We start from the raw sequence: 20,816 nt of genomic DNA, 5'->3' as shown, positions 1-20,816 counted from the left end.
TTATTTTAACATCTCAGGTTTAACATGGCCATGACACGCGCTGGATCGAACTCACGACATCCCCGGTTGCAAAGCGAACGCTCTACCACTGAGCTACTGCGATCGGTACTGTTAACTGTAATGTAAGAAAAAGTAGTACAATGTACTTAGACATACTGATATCTGGTGTTGTTATTCCCCCGTCATTGATTGCGAGAGGGTATACAGTAACGGGACCTTTTTTTTTTTATTTATTTGTTTGTTTTACGGTTGTTTTTTTATTTTGGGGGGGGGGGGGGGTGCTCGGTCAGGACTTATATTCACTGATAGTCTACATTGGGAAAGGATCTTCTGCCTTTGCGGAGTTCTTGTTGATTTTTGAAATTGTGAAAGTAAATCTTTTAAACTTGAACTACAACTAAAATATTTCTCTAGTATCAAACTCACCAAAAATCATATTATATACACACCCGCAGCCAGGGGGTGGGGGTGGGGGTGGGGTGGGGGGGTCGTGCGAACCCCCCCCCCCCTTTGAAAACTACTAAGCACTATTAAAGTCGGCATTTTGTTTGAATTGTGACTATTAAAGTCGGGATTTTTTATGAAAATCATGAAAATTCATAGTAAAAAAGGCATGATTCCAAAATTCAAATAAGTTCCAGGAAATTGCTAGATTGCAGGATTTTGCACCAAATACCCCAGAGCTTCTGGGGGCCTTGAGCGGCCCCAGACCCCCTTGAAAAATCCTGCCTACGGGCCTGATATACGGTATTCCAATACATGATAGGACGGAACCCAGAAGTTCATCCGATGTAGTTTTCTTCTTTACTTTTCAGTAGTACGTGACTGAAACCTACTGCATTGTCGACCCTTCAGACGTCTTGAATCAGTATATTACACATATCATGTACACGTACTAATAATTCGTTTCATCTTGTACCAGACTCTGTATTGACGTGGTTTTGCTTTCCATCTTAAAAAAAAATAAAGAAAATGCGCAGTTAGAAATTCTTATTAGATAAAAAACCCTAGACTATTCAATTTGAATACCTCTCAAAGAAAGGTCACCCAATCTGCAATGTTTTTAACCCAAACAAGGAAAAAACATACAAATTCGGAGTAAAATGAATGAAGATGAATGGAACAATACGCAGTGACTGTTGAATAACTTTAAAGGCATGGGTTCGTTTTGGGGTTTTATGCTTAACAGCGCGTTTTTGACAAATAACAAGAGAGTAATATATATACCACGGAGAAATCAATCCAACCTCATCCGTTACACAGGAGACAGGTGCGAGTTTGTCCTTATTCCCCGGTGCTTACCTCTTTAGTGGATTTCAGAATGAAGGCTGCAGTTACCCTCGCTCTGTTTATCTGTAAGTTGTTTTTTTTTAAATATTGTACACAATTCAGAATGAGGATTTCGCTTGCGTTTGCCAAGCAAAATCCGAGCTCTTTCAGTTTTGTTCGTTGTTTTACGAGCTCGTCTGCAATGAATGCTCTTTAAATAAGATTTTGTGATCGAAGTATCTGCCATTTGACTGCCTGTGTAAGATAAGGGTTTTCTAGACTGTAGATTCCTTATTTTACGCGAGTATTCAATAACGCGAAATGGCTCGTGGACGTCAAATCGCGTGAAGATGCATTCGTGAGTGGTCCAGTGATCAAGATTTTTCACATGTATTTCATCAATATAAAAATTAAAGCGAGTACTTTTATTTCAAATGTAATGCTTCTCGTGAAATTACGCGATAATAAATTCCGCGCGTGTATTTAGGCGTCTACAGTAATATATATCCCCCCCCCCAAAAAAAAAACAACAAAAAAACAATATCATACATAAACCAGTAAAACAATGAAAACCTTCCCAATCAGAATGATATATCAGAGCATATCGTTATATGATGAATATAGAGGGTACAAATTGTTCGGGGAAATCCGCGCGCTAGATTCTTAGAAAAATTCTAAACAAAACCATGTCTACACGCAGACAAATACACGGACAGAGAGACAAATACACGGACAGACAGATGAATCTTCTATTCCAATATCCCTACATGTACTTCGTTTGCTGGGATATAAAGATAACTGTTTCAGGAAAATTTATTTATCTAGAATAAGTGTATATCAACTTCATTCTTCACGAATTAGATATTTAGCTGACTCTCTCTCTCTCTCTCTCTCTCTCTCTCGCAATAACCGCATTTATTTTATACATATCTGATATAACATTGTTTCCATATTTTATGCATGCAATGTGAAGATTTCCTTTGAAGCTAATGTACGTTTTCATTTTGCAGGTACTTTGGCGTTATGTAAGTAGTCTTTTCTTTTTCAAAATGGAATTTGAACACTTTCTAATATTTCGGGGGGTGGGTGTTGTTTTATGATGATATATACATGCAGTATATGGTATAATGATATAGTGTCTATGTTCGGTTATTTAATGCTACAAATCTATGAAGATTTGTATGAATTATCCCCCCCTCTCGCTGTCAATTTCGCTTCCTGAACGGTATGAATAGAAAAACGCTACCTCATGACCAATGGACCGCGAGCTGTTGTAGAGGCAAAAACATGGTCTTTCCCGCTGCATGTAACACGGTATCGGCGTGGTCAGAATATCAGCTCTTGTTAGCGAGCTCTGATACTGTCCGGATTTTTTTTTTTTTTGGCGTTACGTTTTATACTGGCTGATTTTAATTAATCATTGTATGATATATGTGACCTCTTTCTTTGTTTCGAGCGCTACATTATTTTTTTTTTCTAGAATGGAAAGTTTCAGACAACTACTTCGCAATGTTCTGTTGAGCTTTTATCATTCATTAGCTTTCGGCTCCACTGGAGAGACACTGGGAGACTAGTCTATACGTAATGTAGAATATATGATGAATCCCCATTCAGTGATACAGATTAGTTTAGGTCATCGTAACCTGTAAATAGATAAGCGGGTCCTACCTGCCATTAGGTTAGGTCACCGTAACCTGTAAATAGATAAGCGGGTCCTACCTGCCATTAGTTTAGGTCACCGTAACCTGTAAATAGATAAGCGGGTCCTACCTGCCATTAGTTTAGGTCACCGTAACCTGTATATAGATAATCGGGTCCTAACTGCTATTAGTGTAGGTCACTGTAACATGCAAATAGATAATCGGGTCCTACCTGCCATTAGTTTAGGTCACCGTAACCTGCAAATAGATAAGCGGGTCCTACCTGCCATTAGTTTAGGTCACCGTAATCTGCAAATAGATAATCGGGTCCCACCTGCCATTAGTTTAGGTCACCGTAACCTGTAAATAGATAAGCGGGTCCTACCTGCCATTAGTTTCTTTACAAGTGATGATAAATTCATTCTGCTCTTTATTATATTTTAAAAGACTTCTGTAGAATTCCTCTTATAACATCCGTGCCCCCCCTCTCAATGGCGACATTGAGTGTGTGCTAGAAAAGTTAAGAGATCTCTCCCCTCGATCAATTCCACAGATGTACGAGTGGTGGATCAAGAAAAACATTCAACTTGTGGTTGTCACTCAAGTTCGCAACATTTCCACCCATGGAGAAGATTGAAGACCCCAAATTGGCAAGAGAGGACATCTTTTTTATGTTCAGCCAAAGTTGGGGTGGGGTACAACTCCTCATACACTCTCTAGATCCGCCACCGATGTTTTAATTCCACTCAACGACAAAACCAAAAGTCAGCCTTGAATACATAATTATAAAGTTCACGATCCGTAATAAATATTCACATTTTTCTTTCAAGGCCACGGTTTCGATGGCTTAGGTTGGATTGATTATTGCTTTACGTCCCTCTCGAGAATATTTCAGTCATATGGAGACGTCACCACTGCCGGTGAAGGGCTGCAAAATTAGGCCTATGCTCGGCGCTAATGGCCATTGAGCAGAGAGGGATCTTTATCGTGCCACACCTGCTGCGACACCGGACCTCGGTTTTTGCAGTCTCATCCGAAGGACCGCCCCATTTAGTCGCCTCTTACGACAAGCAAGAGGTACTGAGGACCTATTCTAACCCGGATCATCACGGGATATGTGGCGTAACTACAACTCACGCCTATCAATAAAAATATAAGCACTCTCTTATGGACTTCTGTTTTATGGGATCAATCCTTTAAAGGAGTCACAAGAAAATAAATTACGATAGCACATTGCTTAGAATAACGTTCTGTGCAATATTTGTGATTCCTTTCGGTCCCTTGTATAAGGAAGACCCCTAAAACTTGATATATCGTCAAATAGGTCTTCTCATTATCTACAAATTCTGTGCTACGTATAAGGTAGTACTCTACATCGTCATAATGGCTGACTTCCTTTAAAAACATGGATGAAAAAATAGATATCAGCAATATTGGACTTTTCCTTTTCCATTTAGATACCTAGCCGAGTAGCTCAGTAGGTTAGAATACCGACTGCTGAACTGTAGGTCGCAGGTTCGAGTCCAGCAGGGGTTTTAAATTTTTTTCAGATTACTTTCTACTGAAACTGTATTTTTTGACAAAATAAAGTAAATTTGAAAATTTTCAAATTCAAAATATTGGTGTACATATCCTCCACTTTTCATCTACATCAAATTTCTCTGGTGTAGCGTACCTCCTTAACATAAAAATATATAGGATTTTCAGTTTTAGGGGTCATCCTTTGAATTCCTTTAAAAATGGATGTAAGTTATATTTATTAGAGTCACATCCGACCAATCATGAATGTATGTTCGGTAATGCTTTTTATGAGACAGGAAGAATAAAAACTTTCATACATTATTCCTGATAAATTCCTTATTCCGTAATCAATTATCATTCTGCTGTTATCAGCACGAACAGAACAGCCTTGCTTCAGTAAGCTTCACAAATTCTGTTTGTATTTTGATATGTTTAGAAAATACTTTTGATTCCTCTTTGGTGTCTTATTAAAGGGCTGCCCGCTAATATTTTCAGCTTGTTTTTGTCACCCAAGTTATGCATTTCCCGCACAAAGAGAAGGTTGAAAACGCCAAAATAACAAGAGAGGATGTCCTTTCTATCAAAAAAAAAGTTTACCCAAAGGAGGTGGGGTGCAATTCCTCATACCCTCTCTAGATCCGCCACCGACGTGTTATTTACGCTTGAAGCAAGTCATAAATACATATAAAGTTGGCGATCCTTAATCAATGATCACAATTTCTTTTCAAGGTCACGGTTTAGGATATTACCATGGATACAGGGGACTTAATTACGGGTATGGAAATTATGGATACGGAGGTTACGGATACGGTGTCCCTAATTACGGATACGGTAGATATGGTGGATATCTCCCACACTATCCTCACCACAGCTTTTACAGAAGAACATACTACAACCCAATTCACGGGCTCCACACCCACGGTAGTACCCACGACTACGACCACCCCGTGTACTGAGAGGACTTCGCTGGAGTGATGACAGGGGAATAAATACCAATGTCATTGTTAACAAATCAGATGTGTGGCGTAACTACAACTCACGCCTATCAATAAAAATATAAAACAGCTATTTTGGACTTGTGTTCTGTGGGTGTTAGTAGTATTCAGATGCCCCATATTAGAATAGGTCTCCAGTGCCCATTGCATGTCGTAAAAGGCGACTAAATGGGGCGGTCCTTTGGATGAGACCGCAAAAACCGTGGGCCCGTGTCATATAAGGTATGGTACGATAAAGATCCTTCCCTGCTCAAAGGCCGTAAGCGCCATACATAGGCCTATATTTTGCAGACATTTGCCGACAATGCTGACGTCTAGGCGTACATATGAGTGAACTATTCCCGTTAAACAATATACAACCAACCAAACACTCACAAAATATATTTATTGCATTATGTCATTTAATACATTAAAATGCAGATGAAAAGGCGAAGATAACGAATAGTGTTCAATTTTATAAGGAATACAAAATAAAGAGTTGGATAAATACGAATCCCTGGGTACACCACAAATTAGATCAGGTGCTTTAGAGAAATCATCATATGTTGACTAGTTTGAATTTTGATATTGTACTCAAAATTATGACGTAGGTCGCGGGTTTGCTTACGTCACAACTTCATGGTACACAAACCCTACGACTCGACGTCTTTTATGTGTATTTACTTGTGACGTAACAATTATCTTAACAAAGTAATACATAGGTTGTTGACTGATAATAAAGAACGTAATACTTACATTGTACGTTCCGAATACGCAAGTTCCGATTTATCAACTCTTCTGTGATGGAGGTACATTCAGTATTCCGTTTAACGCTTGTGTGGGTACAAGATGTATACATATGTATGTAAATAAGGATAAAAGTTATGAAAGCGTAAATTTTGTTTATATCAGCCGTTGCTATACATTCCACTGACCATATGAAGAATAATATTTGTTTGAATTAGGCCATTAAATTAAATATGAATTGATTTATCATTTCCTCTTTTGCATGAGTGATACTTTAATCAAAGAAAGTTGTAAATTATCGATTTTTATTTGAGCTTTTTTTATTATCAAATAATCATAAACTTACTAAACGTGCGTGTCCTAACAGTTTGGGTGGTTGCATGATGTCTGATAATCATCCTTTAGGCAATATATAAAGGCAGCAATAACCATTTGTACCCGACGTGTGTGGAAGAAAGTGTGTTTTGCGTCTCACTGTGCTTAAGAGTTCCACAAATGAAAATAACTATTGGGTAACTTGGAAATTGCGTAATACGTTTTCTTTTCACCTTGTAAAAACGCTGTTAAAAGGACTGGTTCACGATTTTTGATAAAAATATTTTTTATTTTTGATGTTAAATATCAGAAATATAAGTCATTTAATGTTGACAGCCAAAATTTTGACCATTTGAATGCAAGAATAAAAGCAATATTTTAGCCTTAAATATGTGTTATGTAAACAAAGACTCGAGTCTTTTTATGTAAACAAACAAACAAGTGAAATATTGATTTTGTAATATAATGCATCTTAAGTTTGCATAGTCACAAATTTTAACTTTTAGATGACACATTTCACCCCAAAAATGCTTGAAATGTGAAAGATATAATAATACTTAGATCGATATCCATTTCGTTTGAAAATTTCGTAAACAATAACATACCGCAATCTTTGTTTACAAAACAAATAATAAACTCTCTAAAATGAGCTTCTGTGATGATGTATAACCTTAATTTTCATGTGAAATCTTTCAAACACATTTGACAGTAGATTTTGATCATTAAAAGTGAAAACAAAATTTTGGGTAAAATCGTGAATCAGTCCCTTTAAATCATCGCACTTACATTGCTTCTCGACGGCATACTATTCATGAAATATCCTACATGTAGGTGAGGCGTCGCAGTTCATCCCACAGGATTTTGAAACAATCTGAGCAAACTGATATATATAGTATATAGTGAGATGGGAGCTAACAAAGCAGCCGAAAATTCTCGTTTACTCTCTTCAAACTCTCAAAACTTTGGTATTAATCGTGATAATGAATAATTTGTTTTCCTGTTGAAAGTCAGAATATTGTTCTGTTTTATAATACATAAATCGTTTAACTGACTTCACAGAAACTTTGAACAAATAAGTCAAACTTCTGAGAATTAGGTCGACGTCGTTAACCCTACACCATTTTCTCCATTCAATTTCCCTTCATTACGTTGGATTTTATGCATCCGTTGCAGTCCAACATAAGATTACCGTGTAAACTATAGCTACTTGTGGTCATCCTCACCGGCAGATCAGATTCATTTTCACCAGCTATTAGCCTCGACTTCAAACGAGTCAACCATATTGAAACTTTAAATTTCCGGTGCAGACACGCAGCAAAAGTTGCAATATTGCCCAATCGCTTTGCACCTTTTGAACTTGAGTCATTCAGTGCTGAACAACCACAATATGGTTCTACAGTAATAAGAGTTTTTGTGATCAAGGTTAAACTCTTAACACTGTTTATAATCGATTAGCAGGTAAGCTCTACACTTCATTTTAACGTCTGCATGGATTTGATCAATATGTCGGCGAGTTTATTCGTGAGATTCATTCACTGCACCATAATACATGGTATATTGGTGTCAAAGGATACGAGAGATGACGTCACAGCTGATGTGCAAAAGAATGGTACAATAAGTCGACCTTTAGCATTACTTTATTTTTCATGAATTTGAAAATGTACATAAATAACGTTCAACCATAAACTAACAAAAATATAAACGCCTAAAATACGTTTTAAAAATTCATGGATTTGGCTCATAATCAACATGTGCAAACAGGGGGGAAACTTACAGTGAAACACGTTACAGCAATCACTGTCTGAACTCCAAAAAAAGCGTATAGCGCTGTCAAAATCATTCGAGCCCAGTCCCCAGTAATGTGATACATAATGTTATTCTGCAAAGTACTTTTAACCACAAACTTTACAATCTATTTATTCTAAAAATTTAATTCTAGTAAATTATCTTTTCGAAATACGAACATTGGTTTCTTTTTAACTCCAAAACCTGTTCTAAGATAGAACGTTGTGAAACTTATCAAAGATCAAATCAGGTCATTTGTATCAATTAAAATATTTAATGTACATTACATAAAGACCATATTTCATGTGTAATAAATGGAGGGCGCGATTTTTTGTTATTATGGTATTTAAGGAGTATATTGAACGAAAATCATCTACATGGCAAACATGTGTATCGATCACATCAACTTGAGACTCCAATATCAGTCTGAGGGCATTAAGTCCAAGGGCTGATAATGGTCGAGGGTTGATATGGAGTGTGATACAGATTTTGCCATGTATTGTTGTTTGAGGTAAATATTTGAAAATAGTTAATTTTAAGGGCCTAATAACGGATAAAAGTTAAAAACACGAATATACTGTTTTTGGAATGCTTATATATATAATGAATGTACGTACCAGCATATTAAATAGATTGTTTCAGTTCTTTATAGTTTTATATTAGTATTTACTAAAAATTATCGTTACATTTCAACTCTCAATTTATCCAAATCTTCTCCCTAACAATTCCAACTTCTATCTGTATTGTTGTTTATCCATTTCTTCGCAAAATTTACATCATCTGCTTCTAAGCCGAAAAAATCCGAAGTACTCCGAATGAAAACTACAGAGGTGTTCCGGAAAAGTACGATAAGGGGTGAAATAAAGGGCAAAATAAAGGATGCTGATACAGGGTGTATAATAGGCCGCTTGCCTGTGTTCATTTCAGGCATAAAGAAATCCTGTGTCATATAACAAATATATAATTAACAAAAATAATCCACCCAAGGACTGTATAACATTTGATGACTGCTGGATTTATTTCACTTAGAAGTCTGAAGAGCATGTTTTATTAAAATATTTTAAGAAATTATATTTTCATACAAAGTCCATTGGTAAAACGTACATGTACTATGCAAGGTGAAGATAACGAACAGTGATCAATCTCATAACTCCTACAAGCAATACAAAATAGATAGTTGGGCAAACACGGACCCCTGGACACACCAGAGGTGGGATCAGGTACCTAGGAGGAGTAAGCATCCCCTGTCGACCATGAACTTCCTCTTTATGACAATACATTTGCCGCATGGACTTGATCTTGTAATCATTTACCAGACATGTGAATTTGATCGACTTGACTTTATTCATTAATTAACAGCAAACATTTATTTTGTTTTAAATCATTCAAATTTGTTTATTCTCCTTTTGTTTATTGTTAAATAACGGGGGGGGGGGGGGGGGGGGGGGGGGGTCATGTAGATCGAATTCACATGACTGGTTTATTCTTCTTTCGTTATAACGTCTCTATTTCAGTGCAAAATTCTCGAGCAATATACGATCAATCAATGAATCTTTTCGTTACACATTTTGTACCTTATAAACCTTTATCACACATGTGTTTCCTTCAGATTGTATTGCGCAATACTGGTTTCTCACGTGGTCCAACATTCAATTACCAGGTTTTGTTTCCCATATATATGTATTAAAATGTTCTACAGCGTGTCCTTGGGTGTATCCATGCCCATGCATGTAGTTAAACAATTGTCAAGGTAGCTTTGTTCTTTGCAAAAACAAAACCAAACAAACAAATAAAAAATAAAATATAAATGTGTACGCATGAAAGTTCAAAGGTCACGTTTACATGAAAGGTTTAGCCTTAATGTTAATTGCTCTTCGCCTAATAATAAAACTTGAACTCAAGTTAATACATAACATATTAGAATACACACATGTAACACCATAACATTTTTGGATATATATATTTCTTCTAACAAGACAATGAAAGAAACATTCTAATATTTCAAGCACCATGTAATAGCGTTGTTATTTTGACAACATCACAAATAATACAAATATTGTGTTCTCGTTATGAAGGAGGTGGTGACATCTTTGCTATATGTCTGTCCACTACGTCATGACAGAATTTGTATTGGGTCTGAAATTTGAAAAAAAAAAAATTATTTATCCGATTTATAGAGTTTCCTGAAAGGTGAAGATAACCAACGGTGATCAATCTCATAACTCCTACAAGCAATACAAAATAGATAGTTGGGCAAACACAGTTCGCTGGACATACCAGAGGTGGGATTAGGTGCCTAGGAGGAGTAAGCATCCCCTATCGATCAGTCTTATGATTTTATGATTTCAACTTTGCATAGACGTAAAGATTTCCAAACTCCACTGTGATGAAATAGTAGATAACGGGAAGTGATCAAAACCCCATAAAGAACACAAACATTAGACTATGGCAAACACGGACCCTGGACCATACCATAGATGGGATCAGGTGTCTAGGAGGAGAAAACACACCCTGTTGACTGATCATACCTGCCGTGATTCCTATATTTTGACCAAGTAAGTGGAGTAATCGGTAGACAAAATCAGTATGTAAAACTGATACGGTACCAATTTTGATGCACCAGATGCGCATTTCGACAAATAATGTTTCTTCAGTGATGCTGAACCGAAATGTTTGAAATCCGAAATAACTATGAAGTTTTAGATCTAACTATAGCCAAAAACAGCGTGCCAAACAAGTGGAGCCAAATTCGTCCAAGGATAAGAGCTATGCATGAGGGAGATAATCCTTAATTTTGAAATGAATTTCTAAATTTTATAACAGCAATTAAATATACATCCGTATTTTCAAGCTAGTAACGAAGTACTTAGCTACTGGGCTGTAGAGACCCTCGGGGACTAACAGTCCACCAGCAGAGGTCTCGACCCAGGGGTCATAATGTAAAACTTATACGGTACCAATTTTGATGCACCAGATGCGCATTTCGACAAATAATGTCTCTTCAGTGATGCTCAACCGAAATGTTTGAAATCCGAAATAACTATGAAGTTTTAGATCTAACTATAGGTATATGATGATCGGCATAGTATTGGTATGAAACTTGTCAGACAACATTCGACCAAACAACAGGTAAGTTATGTTTGCAAATAAGATCATTATAACGTCTTCAGTATTTGCGAAATGCTGACTTTGAATGGGTCTGTTTAATCCCCTTTAACATTAACTTATTTATCAGTAGCCTGTCACGGTTTAAAAAATGATCATATATAGATCTATCCCAAACAAGAGGTCCATGGGCCACATCGCTCACCTGAGTCACCTTAGCCCATATCCAAAGATTTTTCATTTATATTTGCATGTAAAACTTTGGTTCTTATTGGGTCCCAACCTACCCCTGGGGACCATGAGTTTTACAAACTTGTATCTGCACCATGTCAGGAAGCTTCCATGTAAATATAAACTTCTTTCACTCAATGGTTCTTGAGAAAATTATTTTTAATTTTTTCTCTATATATTAGTATGTAAAATTTTGATCCCCTATTGTGACCCTTGGGGACAATGATTTGAACAAACGTAAATCTGCAGTACGTCAGGAAGCTGTCGTGTAAATTTGTACTTTCTTAGTCCAGTGGTTCTTGAGAAGATTTTTTTAAAGAATATATCCCTTAATATTTGTATGTAAAACTTTGATCCCCTATTGTGGCCCATCCTACCCCCAGAGATCATGATTTTAATAAAATGGAATCTGCACAATGTCAGGAAGCTTTCATTTAAATCCCAGCTCTTCTGGCCCAGTGATACTTAAGAAGAGAATTTTTAAAGATTTTCCCCAATTATTGCCATTTTAATCTTTGTTCCCCTGTTGTGGTCCCATCCTACCCCTGGAGCCCATGATGTTTAAGAACATGAATCTGCACTATGTCCAGAAGCTGAAAACTTTCATGTAAATCCCAGCTCTTCTGGCATAGTGGTTCTTGAGAATATTTCTAAACATTTTCCTTGTTTATTCCCTTGTAAAACTTTGATCCCCTAGTGTGGCCCCACCCCTGGGGGCCATGATTTGAACAAACCTGAATCTGCAGTATGTTAGGAAGCTTTCATGTAACTTTCAGCTCCTCCGGCCCAGTGGTTCTAGAGAAGAAGATTGTTAAATGACCCCACCCTATTTTTGCATTTTTGTAATTTTCTCCCCTTTGAAGGGGACCTTGCCCTGGAGTTGAACAAACTTGAAAGCCCTTTACGCAAGGATCTGTTGTGCAAAGTTTGGTTGAAATTCACCAAGTGGTTCTGGAGAAGAAGATTAAAATGTTAAAAGTTTACAACGACGACGCTGACGACAGACAACGGACAAAGTTTGAGCAGAAAAGCTCAGCTGATCTCATAAATACAAAATGAACGTGAATTATTTGATTAAAAATCTTACAAAATAAGGAACTAGTTCTTTCCGTCTCGCTCGCATGTGATTAAGCGTGTACGGTAGCGCAACGGTTCCATCGGTGGAGATCCTCTCTACAGCCGCTGCACACACACAAAAGAGTCCACTACGATCGGCGCCATTTCTGAAACAATAAGATGTGAAAGGGAAACAAAACTTATACAATAACTGATCATCCGGGGAAATACCGGGGGAAGTAGTTGCACTTATAACCCCCAGATAAGTTTTTTTTTACAATCACACACTAATATTGTCTGAACAAGTCGCATGCATGGCGAGAAATATAAAAACTTTCTTTTTTCAAAATGCTCAAATTTTCGCGATTTATTGGTTAAATTCATTATTGTTTCGTCCTAAAGAATGAATAAATCAAAGAAAACACGTTCCTTTTGTTTGTTTGTTTGTTTGGTTGGTTTTTTTTCTCTTTTTTTGTGTGATAGATCAATCGAAGGGATCCAAAACACTTAAGCGTAGTTATTGCCCCTGAAAGTCCCCAATATGGTTGTGTTTAGAGACATGACACCATTTGCATAATCCCCACTTTCAAAACAAGGTCAAGGTGAAAGGCCAATGTTAACATTAAAATGGAATTTTACATATTTTTCAAGGTGTTTAGGCTCTTATAAAACACAGTGGATGCTCTCAGGCCTTACATAGAACTTACGATTATTGTCAACCCCCATTACCACCCCTTTCAGTTCTTTATGATTATATTTGATACTTTAAAAAGTCATCATTTGAGGTTTCTTACTTCTGGTACTAACATCTTCGACCTCGATTGGTGTGAAGGTCATATATACCTTTTTCTAATGTTTGCATTTTTCATAACAATGAAGCATTTTTAACATCGAGATTTGGGTCAAAACCACCTTTCCTTTACAAAACACTATGTTACATGTACATTGTCTTTAATAGAGTTTTTTTTTGGGGGGGTTTCATTTTGTAAACAGAAATATTCTTTAACATTTTGAAACCCACAGATGTTGGAAAGCGGCACTGTTGAAATGGTAGATGACATATGTACTGATTTTCAGGTTACAGACTAGGGGGACATACAAGATGTTTAGTCGTTATAAATACGGAATGCTTAATCTGATTGCCATCAAACTTTAACTGTATAAAGTGTTGGTAATTTGAAACCAGTAGAACACTGCCACTGATTTCCAGATCATACATCACATCCTTTTTATCTTTGAGTAGGGGAATATGCATATTGTGTAAGAAATATTTCTTGTCTCTGGGTTTGATTTTATTTATAAATAAGGGAAAATTAATCTCGATGAATAGTTTTACACCAGTATTGTTGTGCTTGTAGTAGATTGTTCAACCAAGCTTAAGATTGTTATTGTTATTATTCTTTACATAAGTCATTGGATCTTTAATACAAGCATGATATATAGAAGCTTTGTGTTTTAATTTGTGGTTGGTAATATATCAGCTTATAAACATTTTATTCAATGAATTGATAATTTCTTTGCCGAAAACATTGGTAAACAATTTGTAATCTTCAGGAGTACAATGTATATCATTAATATTAAAGTGTGTAGCCATGATTCAATTATGTTGTCATATTTTAGAGAAGGGTAGGTTTTTCACATTAGCAATTTCATGTAGGATTCTGCACTGCGTAAACGTGTGAAATGCGCAGAAACAGCGAATATCTAGGGTGGCGATAGTAACACGGAAACGCTGCAGAAACGTTAGGTTTCAGCAAGTTTCTGCTGCATAAACCATCCGGAATCGGGGAGAGCTACATGAAGCTTAGGTTTACGGGAGCCTTAAATCCATGTAATCTTGAAGATTCAAAATTGAAACTGCGAAAACCATTTGTTTTCTTAAGTTTTCGCACAGTTTCCGCACTATGGAAATCATATTTTTCATGAAGTGAAACCTACTTGCAGTGCACTAAAACAGGGTGATTGCCAGTCTGAGTTTGCCATGGCAACATATCGTGTATAACGGATAAAACCGGGGCCACAGAATCCGGATTTGGTGACGTATTGTTCCAGGAATTTATCTCATACTGCTGTATTTCCACGACGCCTTCCACATCCTGTTTAAAGATAAAACGTGTCACTGAATTATCTTTTAACATTGAATGTATTTCTCTGAATTCTCATTCAACATTGAATGTTTTTTGAATTTTCAATTAACATTTCAGGACGCACGCGATGTTTCTGACATTTCCTCTTAATAATGCTGGTATCTTCTTGATTAAAGGTGGCGATAACGAACAGTGGTCAATCCCATAACTCTTATAAGCAATACAGAATAGATAGTTGGGCAAACACGGACCCCTGGACGTGCACCATGTGTGGGATCCTAGGAGGACTAAGCATCCCCTGTTGATTATGTGAAGATTTTTGTGTGATTTCCAAAATAAGTTTGTATTTTGAATTGCAGTAAATATGACCATACTTTGTGTATTCGCCTGGGTGACTCAGTGGTTATATTATCTAACTAACAGTGTAAGGGTCCCGTACTCGATATGAAAGGTGAAGATAACGAACAGTGACCAATCTCATAACTTCTATAAGCAATACAAAATAAATGGGCAAACACGGACCCCTGGACACACCAGATATCCAATTCTTAATAATGTTGCAAATATCACGCACTCCTTTTTTTATATAGAACGTCTCAATATGAGTGACAAATTCTCGACGGGACGTACAAACAATCAATCAGTGGTTGCTATAGTAATATTCATTTACTGTAATACACAAGAGCTGATTTAGATTTTAGTTACAACCACCTGGAATTATGAAAATCTGCAAACTTTACAACAGACATGGTGATATATTCCAAGAGTTTATTTTTTAAAGAAACGAGATAGAATGCGAGCGAAATATCACGAAAAATTTCATATACATATTCTTGAGAAACGTCGCGCTTGTCCTTAACATTGAACGCGCTTCACTAAATACTTATTAAATTGTGAATGTGTTTCACGGAAATCTCTCTTGGGCTACAAGGCGGACACATTCGTCATTTCCTTTCATATTGGATAAGTGATAACATGAAGATCAAATGCAAGCCCACTACAAAATATTTACATTGAAACAGCAGAATGATGGGTTCTTATGAAGAATACCAGCGCAATAAGTGTTATCTTTGGAGAAGCTTAATTACAAACTCACTCTTTTATCTCCACAATGCGTACAGTGTAAATGCGTATAATTGCATATCATTTTATAACATGTAATAATACTTTTACAGAAAATAATGAATTCTATCCGATCATTCTCATCGCAGTTCTCGTTCTCATATAAAATTGAGAAAAGTATCTGTCATACAATACACGTGCAATGTTTATAGATTAAGTGCGTTCACTGCCTTTCTACTGATACATATTGCAAAATTATACATCAGTCGTATATTACAATGTCCAATATGTCTTTCATATGTCATCCTCCTTTTCATATAACGAACAGTTATTCAATCTCATAAATCCCATAAAGAATACAAAATATATAGTTGGGCAAACACGGACCCCTGGACACACCAAAGGTGGAATTAGGTGCCTAGGGGGAGTCAGCATTCCCCGTCGACCGGTCACACCCACCGTGAGCCCTATATCCTGATCAGGTAAACGATTATCAGTCATACATTACAATGTCCAAATGTGTCTGTCATACGCCATCATCCTTTTGAAATCTATTTTTAGATTTGTTGAAAAGAATGTATCATAACAGTTGTGAGGGTTATGATACTTGTTTTTATTAATTCTCAATGACATGAAACGAGATGAAATGAAAGTCAATAACACTAGTAATTGTATACTACTTATCACATGTATATGCAAACACAGTACAAGTAAATGTATGTAATAAATATTTAAGGACGGGTCCATTGGTATCGTTCTTGTGGGGACAGCAGGGGAAGGGAGGTAAGTCAGAATATTAAATCCAACTAATATGTCTGATAGCAAACAATTTCCGGTATTGCAAAAGTACAAATGACTGAAATTCATTATAATGAATAAGAACAAGCATCGAAAGGAGAAGCTGCAGGCAACAGAGCTAGGCATACATTTACATAAGCTGGTTTGTTAATACAAATGGGTATATGTTTTGTGACTCGTAAGCTCTTTTGGTTTTTCAATAGAATTAGGCATGGGTTTTGTAACCCATCAGCTTAACATTAAAATTTCCTTTTTAAGAATAAAACATAGACATCTGATTAGCATCCAATAAGCTTTTAGCGTTCCAATAGCACAAGCGATATGTTTGGCAATTCCAAAGTTTTTTGTTACACAGAAATTTTCTTAAGAAATGTAATTGCAAACTTTCAGAGGATAAGTTATATTAAAATTGTCAACAATGCTTCATTCATTGAAGACCCAGATCACTGAAGAATTCGTAAACGATCAAGGAACTGAATACAGAAGCAAATGGCAAATGCAGTAAAAGAAAATTACTAGCAATTTATTTACAAATTCATGAAATATGATAGAGAACAGATGGTCTGCCACAAGTGGTGATAAATGAAAGCAGAATAGCCAATTTCACAAAAATAAATGATGTGATATACAATGCATATTATAAAACCACATTAGCAGTCAATTGCAAAACATTTCTGTGAGACTTTTTAAGAAATATATATTCAAACGAAAATGTAGTACATATAATTACATGTTAAGTGTATTCATAACAAGTGTACAATTCGGAGATAATGCAAAGGTGTAGAAAACAAACAATTAGATAAACCAAAATAAAATTAGAAGATTATCGATCATGATGCACTGTTCTTCGCTACTCACTACTAAGTTAATACTGTCTCGTTCACTCTGAAAGTCGAAAAAGGTGGATGAGAGTACAACTTAACATGCGTATACAATCTACTCCGGATATACCGAAATTCAGGAAACTGACCCGAATTGTTCATTATCTATAAAGCTCAACATAACCGTTATTGAACTACGTGAAAATTAATTTTACTTCAATGAAAGGTGAAGATAACGAAGAGTTATCAATCTTATAATTCCTATAAGCAATACAAAATAGAGAGTTGGGCAAACAGGACACATGTACATACCAGAGGTGGGATCAGGTGCCTAGGGGGTGTAAGCATTAATATAACAGATATTTCAATGTAAACGACCTCAATATAAGAGATCTAGATTCATGTAGTGTGAGCATGTAAATAACATTGCCTCTAAAAGCAACTTTACCTAAAGGGTCTTACAAGATGTAACAAGTAAAGGGTTTATAGACCACAATGTTCAACACAGTTCTATTTCTCATACAGGTATGTAACGCACCTTATTGGAACATTGATTTTTTGTTCAGGAAAAGTTAAAACCGAGTATTCGTTGATTATATACACTGTATATCTCAGAGTCCTTTGCATATTTGATTTTTGTACAGCATATTTATTATCCATATACATGCATGTTCATCCTTTGATGAAGAGGGGCATAGTGTCAACAGAATTGTAAAATTAAAGTACATTCAAATCGTAAAATTTTGAAGTTCTTCTTTAGCTATTGGTGAACGACTTGGCATATTACATTCTTATATTGTGATTTATGTAACATGGGGATGCATGTATATTGTATTTTTTATCATACACGATTCTTTGATATTTGCATTAATTGTTTAGATGCTGATTTCATTTCATTTCGCAGTCTGGAGGTTCGAGTTCCATTCTTGATTCCGAAGCTGCGTCAAGCCTACGTTTATCATGATACAGTGATTGTTTCTTTGTCATGCTCCCGGTATAATAAGTGAAAATCATAAGACTTTTGGATATGGTTTTACCGGTCGCCGTAGCTCAGAGGTAGAACGTTCGCCTCGTAACCGGGAGGACGTGAGTTCGAGCCCCGCTCGTGCCATGGCCGCATCAAACCTATGACGTTAAGATATGTACCTGTAGTGAGTGTTCCTTCGCCAAACATTCCGAATTTAGATGTGACAATCACGGGTCTTTTGGATATGACCTTATAAACAGAGCACCCTTGTCACAGCATGCTTTGTCATGATAAAGAACTCTCATTGCTACGGCCCCGAGCGCTAAGCACAGGTTTAAAATGGTACTTCACCTTCAGCAGGTGATGTCTCAGAATGAGTGGAAAATTCTCGACGAGACGTAAAACAACCTATCAATAGGATATGATTCTTAAAACGTACATATAGGTATCTTATAACAGTAGTCGTAGGCACAATGAAGAGCTCTCTCTGCTACGGCCGTAGGTTCACAAGTCAAATTTAGTGGTTTCTCAGCTAAAGTTAGTGACGTCTCTATATGAGCAAGTAATTCCGGAATAGGACACAGACCGACAAAAGATGAAGATTATGAACAGTGATCAATCTCATAAATCCCATACGTTTGATGATGTTTTTTTCTGCCACACTTAACAATTTTTCAGTTATATGGTGGTACCCGGTTTTTATTTGTGGAAGACAGAGCCCAGATACAATGTACCTGGGAAGAGACCACCGACCTTCCGAAAGTAAACTGGGAAACTTTCTGACTTATCGGCGCGAGCGGGATTCGAACCCGCGCCGACAGAGGTGAGAGGCCGTGTGATTTTGAGCGCAATGCTCTAACCACTCGGCCACGGAGGCCCCAATCCCATACATAATAAAACACTGGGAACAACAACGCAAACTCGGATCATTGGAAACACATGAGGTTAGATTGGGTGTCAAAGAGGGATGAATATCCCCTGCTGACCGATCATTTCTACCATGACTCTCTAGTTTGATCAGATAAACCGAATAATTCTTAGTCTAAATAAGTAAGTAAAGGGACGGCGTAATGATTGGTAAGAAACACGTCAGACAGTTATGAGTTATGAGATTGATCACAGTACGTTATCTTCACCTTTCACATTATTAAAAAAAAGACATATAATTAGTTGCAATAAATCACGAAACGCCTCCCTTTTGCACAATTAAAGTTTCGCATTTATGTATTCATCACTGATTTCTATAGAGTCTAGTAATCTGTGATGTATCAATGTGACGCTGAATGCTAAAATAAGTACCATCGTAATGTACACACCCTACAGTGCTATTTATGATGAACTATATCTGAATTGTTCCTGTAAGACGATTTTTAAGGCTAATTGCAATAGGCAAAGTTGAACCTCCTAATCTAGGTCCACCCTGACTTTGGGTGAAGGACTTTCTCTGACAACTGTGTAAAGCCCTATTTTGGATGGTTGTGGGTTCAATCCTAGGTGGACCTGAGGTCTGGAAAATAGAAGTGACTTGTACTTCGCTGATCTCTCAGCATTCGAATCGAAAATATATGGGGTTTTTTCGGAACACATCTTGAAATGAAGTGACACATGTTGTGCGAGACGTGTACACGACTAAGACCCCTCACTGTTGCAGTTTGCACTGTGATACATGTAAATATTTTATACTTCACATAAGACAGTTATTGTAAATACGAGTGGATCATGGTCGAAAGAAAGTCTATAGAGATCTTCAGTCCTTAATAAACATCAACTTTCACTGAGGATAATGGCATATTGGAGTCCAGTATAGAACGTTTTTTACTGTAAATTTCTGGGTAAGAAATTGTACTTCTGTGGAAAGTTATAAGGACCCCTTGATCTAGTGATTGAATATACATATTTTACACTTTGAAAAAAAGTTTTTGATTAATGTTTGCCATAATCTTATACCCAGTAAGTGTACTTTTCCATTGTATTTCGAGCTGGAAGGTGACACGACTATTCTACTAAACCATTTTAAAGTCCTGATACTTTGTATTAACCTCCTATAGGCACCTGATCCCACCTCTGGTGTGTCCAGGGGTCCGTGTTTGCCCAACTATCTATTTTGTATTGCTTGTAGGAGTTATGAGATTGATAACTGTTCGTTATCTTCACCTTGCATAGTGATGATTTGATTGATTTTAATAAATTTGGGAAAATCAAATGATGAATAATGACAAATGCGGTGCCAAATAACACACAAAGTTTGAAAATAAAATTATCACTTCATCCTTTAGTTTGGATCAGATAATATGTTGTGATTATAAATGAAGAGTATGGAAGGGAGGCAAATGTTGTTTCATTGCAAAATGAATTCTGAAGCACAATATTACCCACTCAGGTTAAACTGGTATCACGTATACGACTAAGCTGCTTATTCAATTAACCATAGTAATATT

The 20,816-nt window shown here is 36.6% G+C and overlaps 2 protein-coding genes across 6 annotated transcripts in view; one reads left to right on the top strand and one right to left on the bottom strand.

Annotated features, from left to right (window-relative positions):
- The first annotated feature begins 1,239 nt into the window (after window positions 1-1,239).
- On the top strand, window positions 1,240-5,498 carry LOC125662592 (prisilkin-39-like). The gene is made up of 3 exons (XM_048894845.2): window positions 1,240-1,355; window positions 2,280-2,294; window positions 5,160-5,498. Exons 1-3 carry the CDS (start codon window positions 1,322-1,324, stop codon window positions 5,384-5,386), a joined length of 276 nt encoding a protein of 91 aa, XP_048750802.2. The 5' UTR covers window positions 1,240-1,321; the 3' UTR covers window positions 5,387-5,498.
- A 4,306-nt stretch (window positions 5,499-9,804) lies between these two features.
- LOC125662582 (multiple epidermal growth factor-like domains protein 6) overlaps window positions 9,805-20,816 on the bottom strand; it is a 50,735-nt gene continuing 39,723 nt past the window's right edge. For 2 of the 5 annotated variants that reach the window (XM_056145966.1, XM_056145969.1), the window contains 4 exons: window positions 17,449-17,475; window positions 14,582-14,739; window positions 12,675-12,810; window positions 9,805-10,387 (listed from right to left, as the gene is read on the bottom strand). In XM_056145966.1, coding sequence (XP_056001941.1) covers window positions 10,319-10,387; window positions 12,675-12,810; window positions 14,582-14,739; window positions 17,449-17,475 — 390 coding nt within the window. In that variant the 3' untranslated portion in view covers window positions 9,805-10,318. The remainder of the gene's footprint in view (window positions 10,388-12,674; window positions 12,811-14,581; window positions 14,740-17,448; window positions 17,476-20,816) is intronic. The other 3 variants (XM_056145968.1, XM_056145970.1, XR_008797552.1) reach the window with 2 other exon arrangements.

This window comes from Ostrea edulis, chromosome 8 (genome assembly GCF_947568905.1).
Source record: "Ostrea edulis chromosome 8, xbOstEdul1.1, whole genome shotgun sequence".
In the NCBI taxonomy this organism is placed as follows: domain Eukaryota; kingdom Metazoa; phylum Mollusca; class Bivalvia; order Ostreida; family Ostreidae; genus Ostrea; species Ostrea edulis.
Note: the sequence above shows the minus strand (reverse complement) of the source record. Positions and strands in the feature narration are given on the sequence as shown.

Excerpts from the sequence above, each read along its gene's own strand:
- LOC125662592 (XM_048894845.2), top strand. The coding sequence starts at position 1,322 with ATGAAGGCTGCAGTTACCCTCGCTCTGTTTATCT.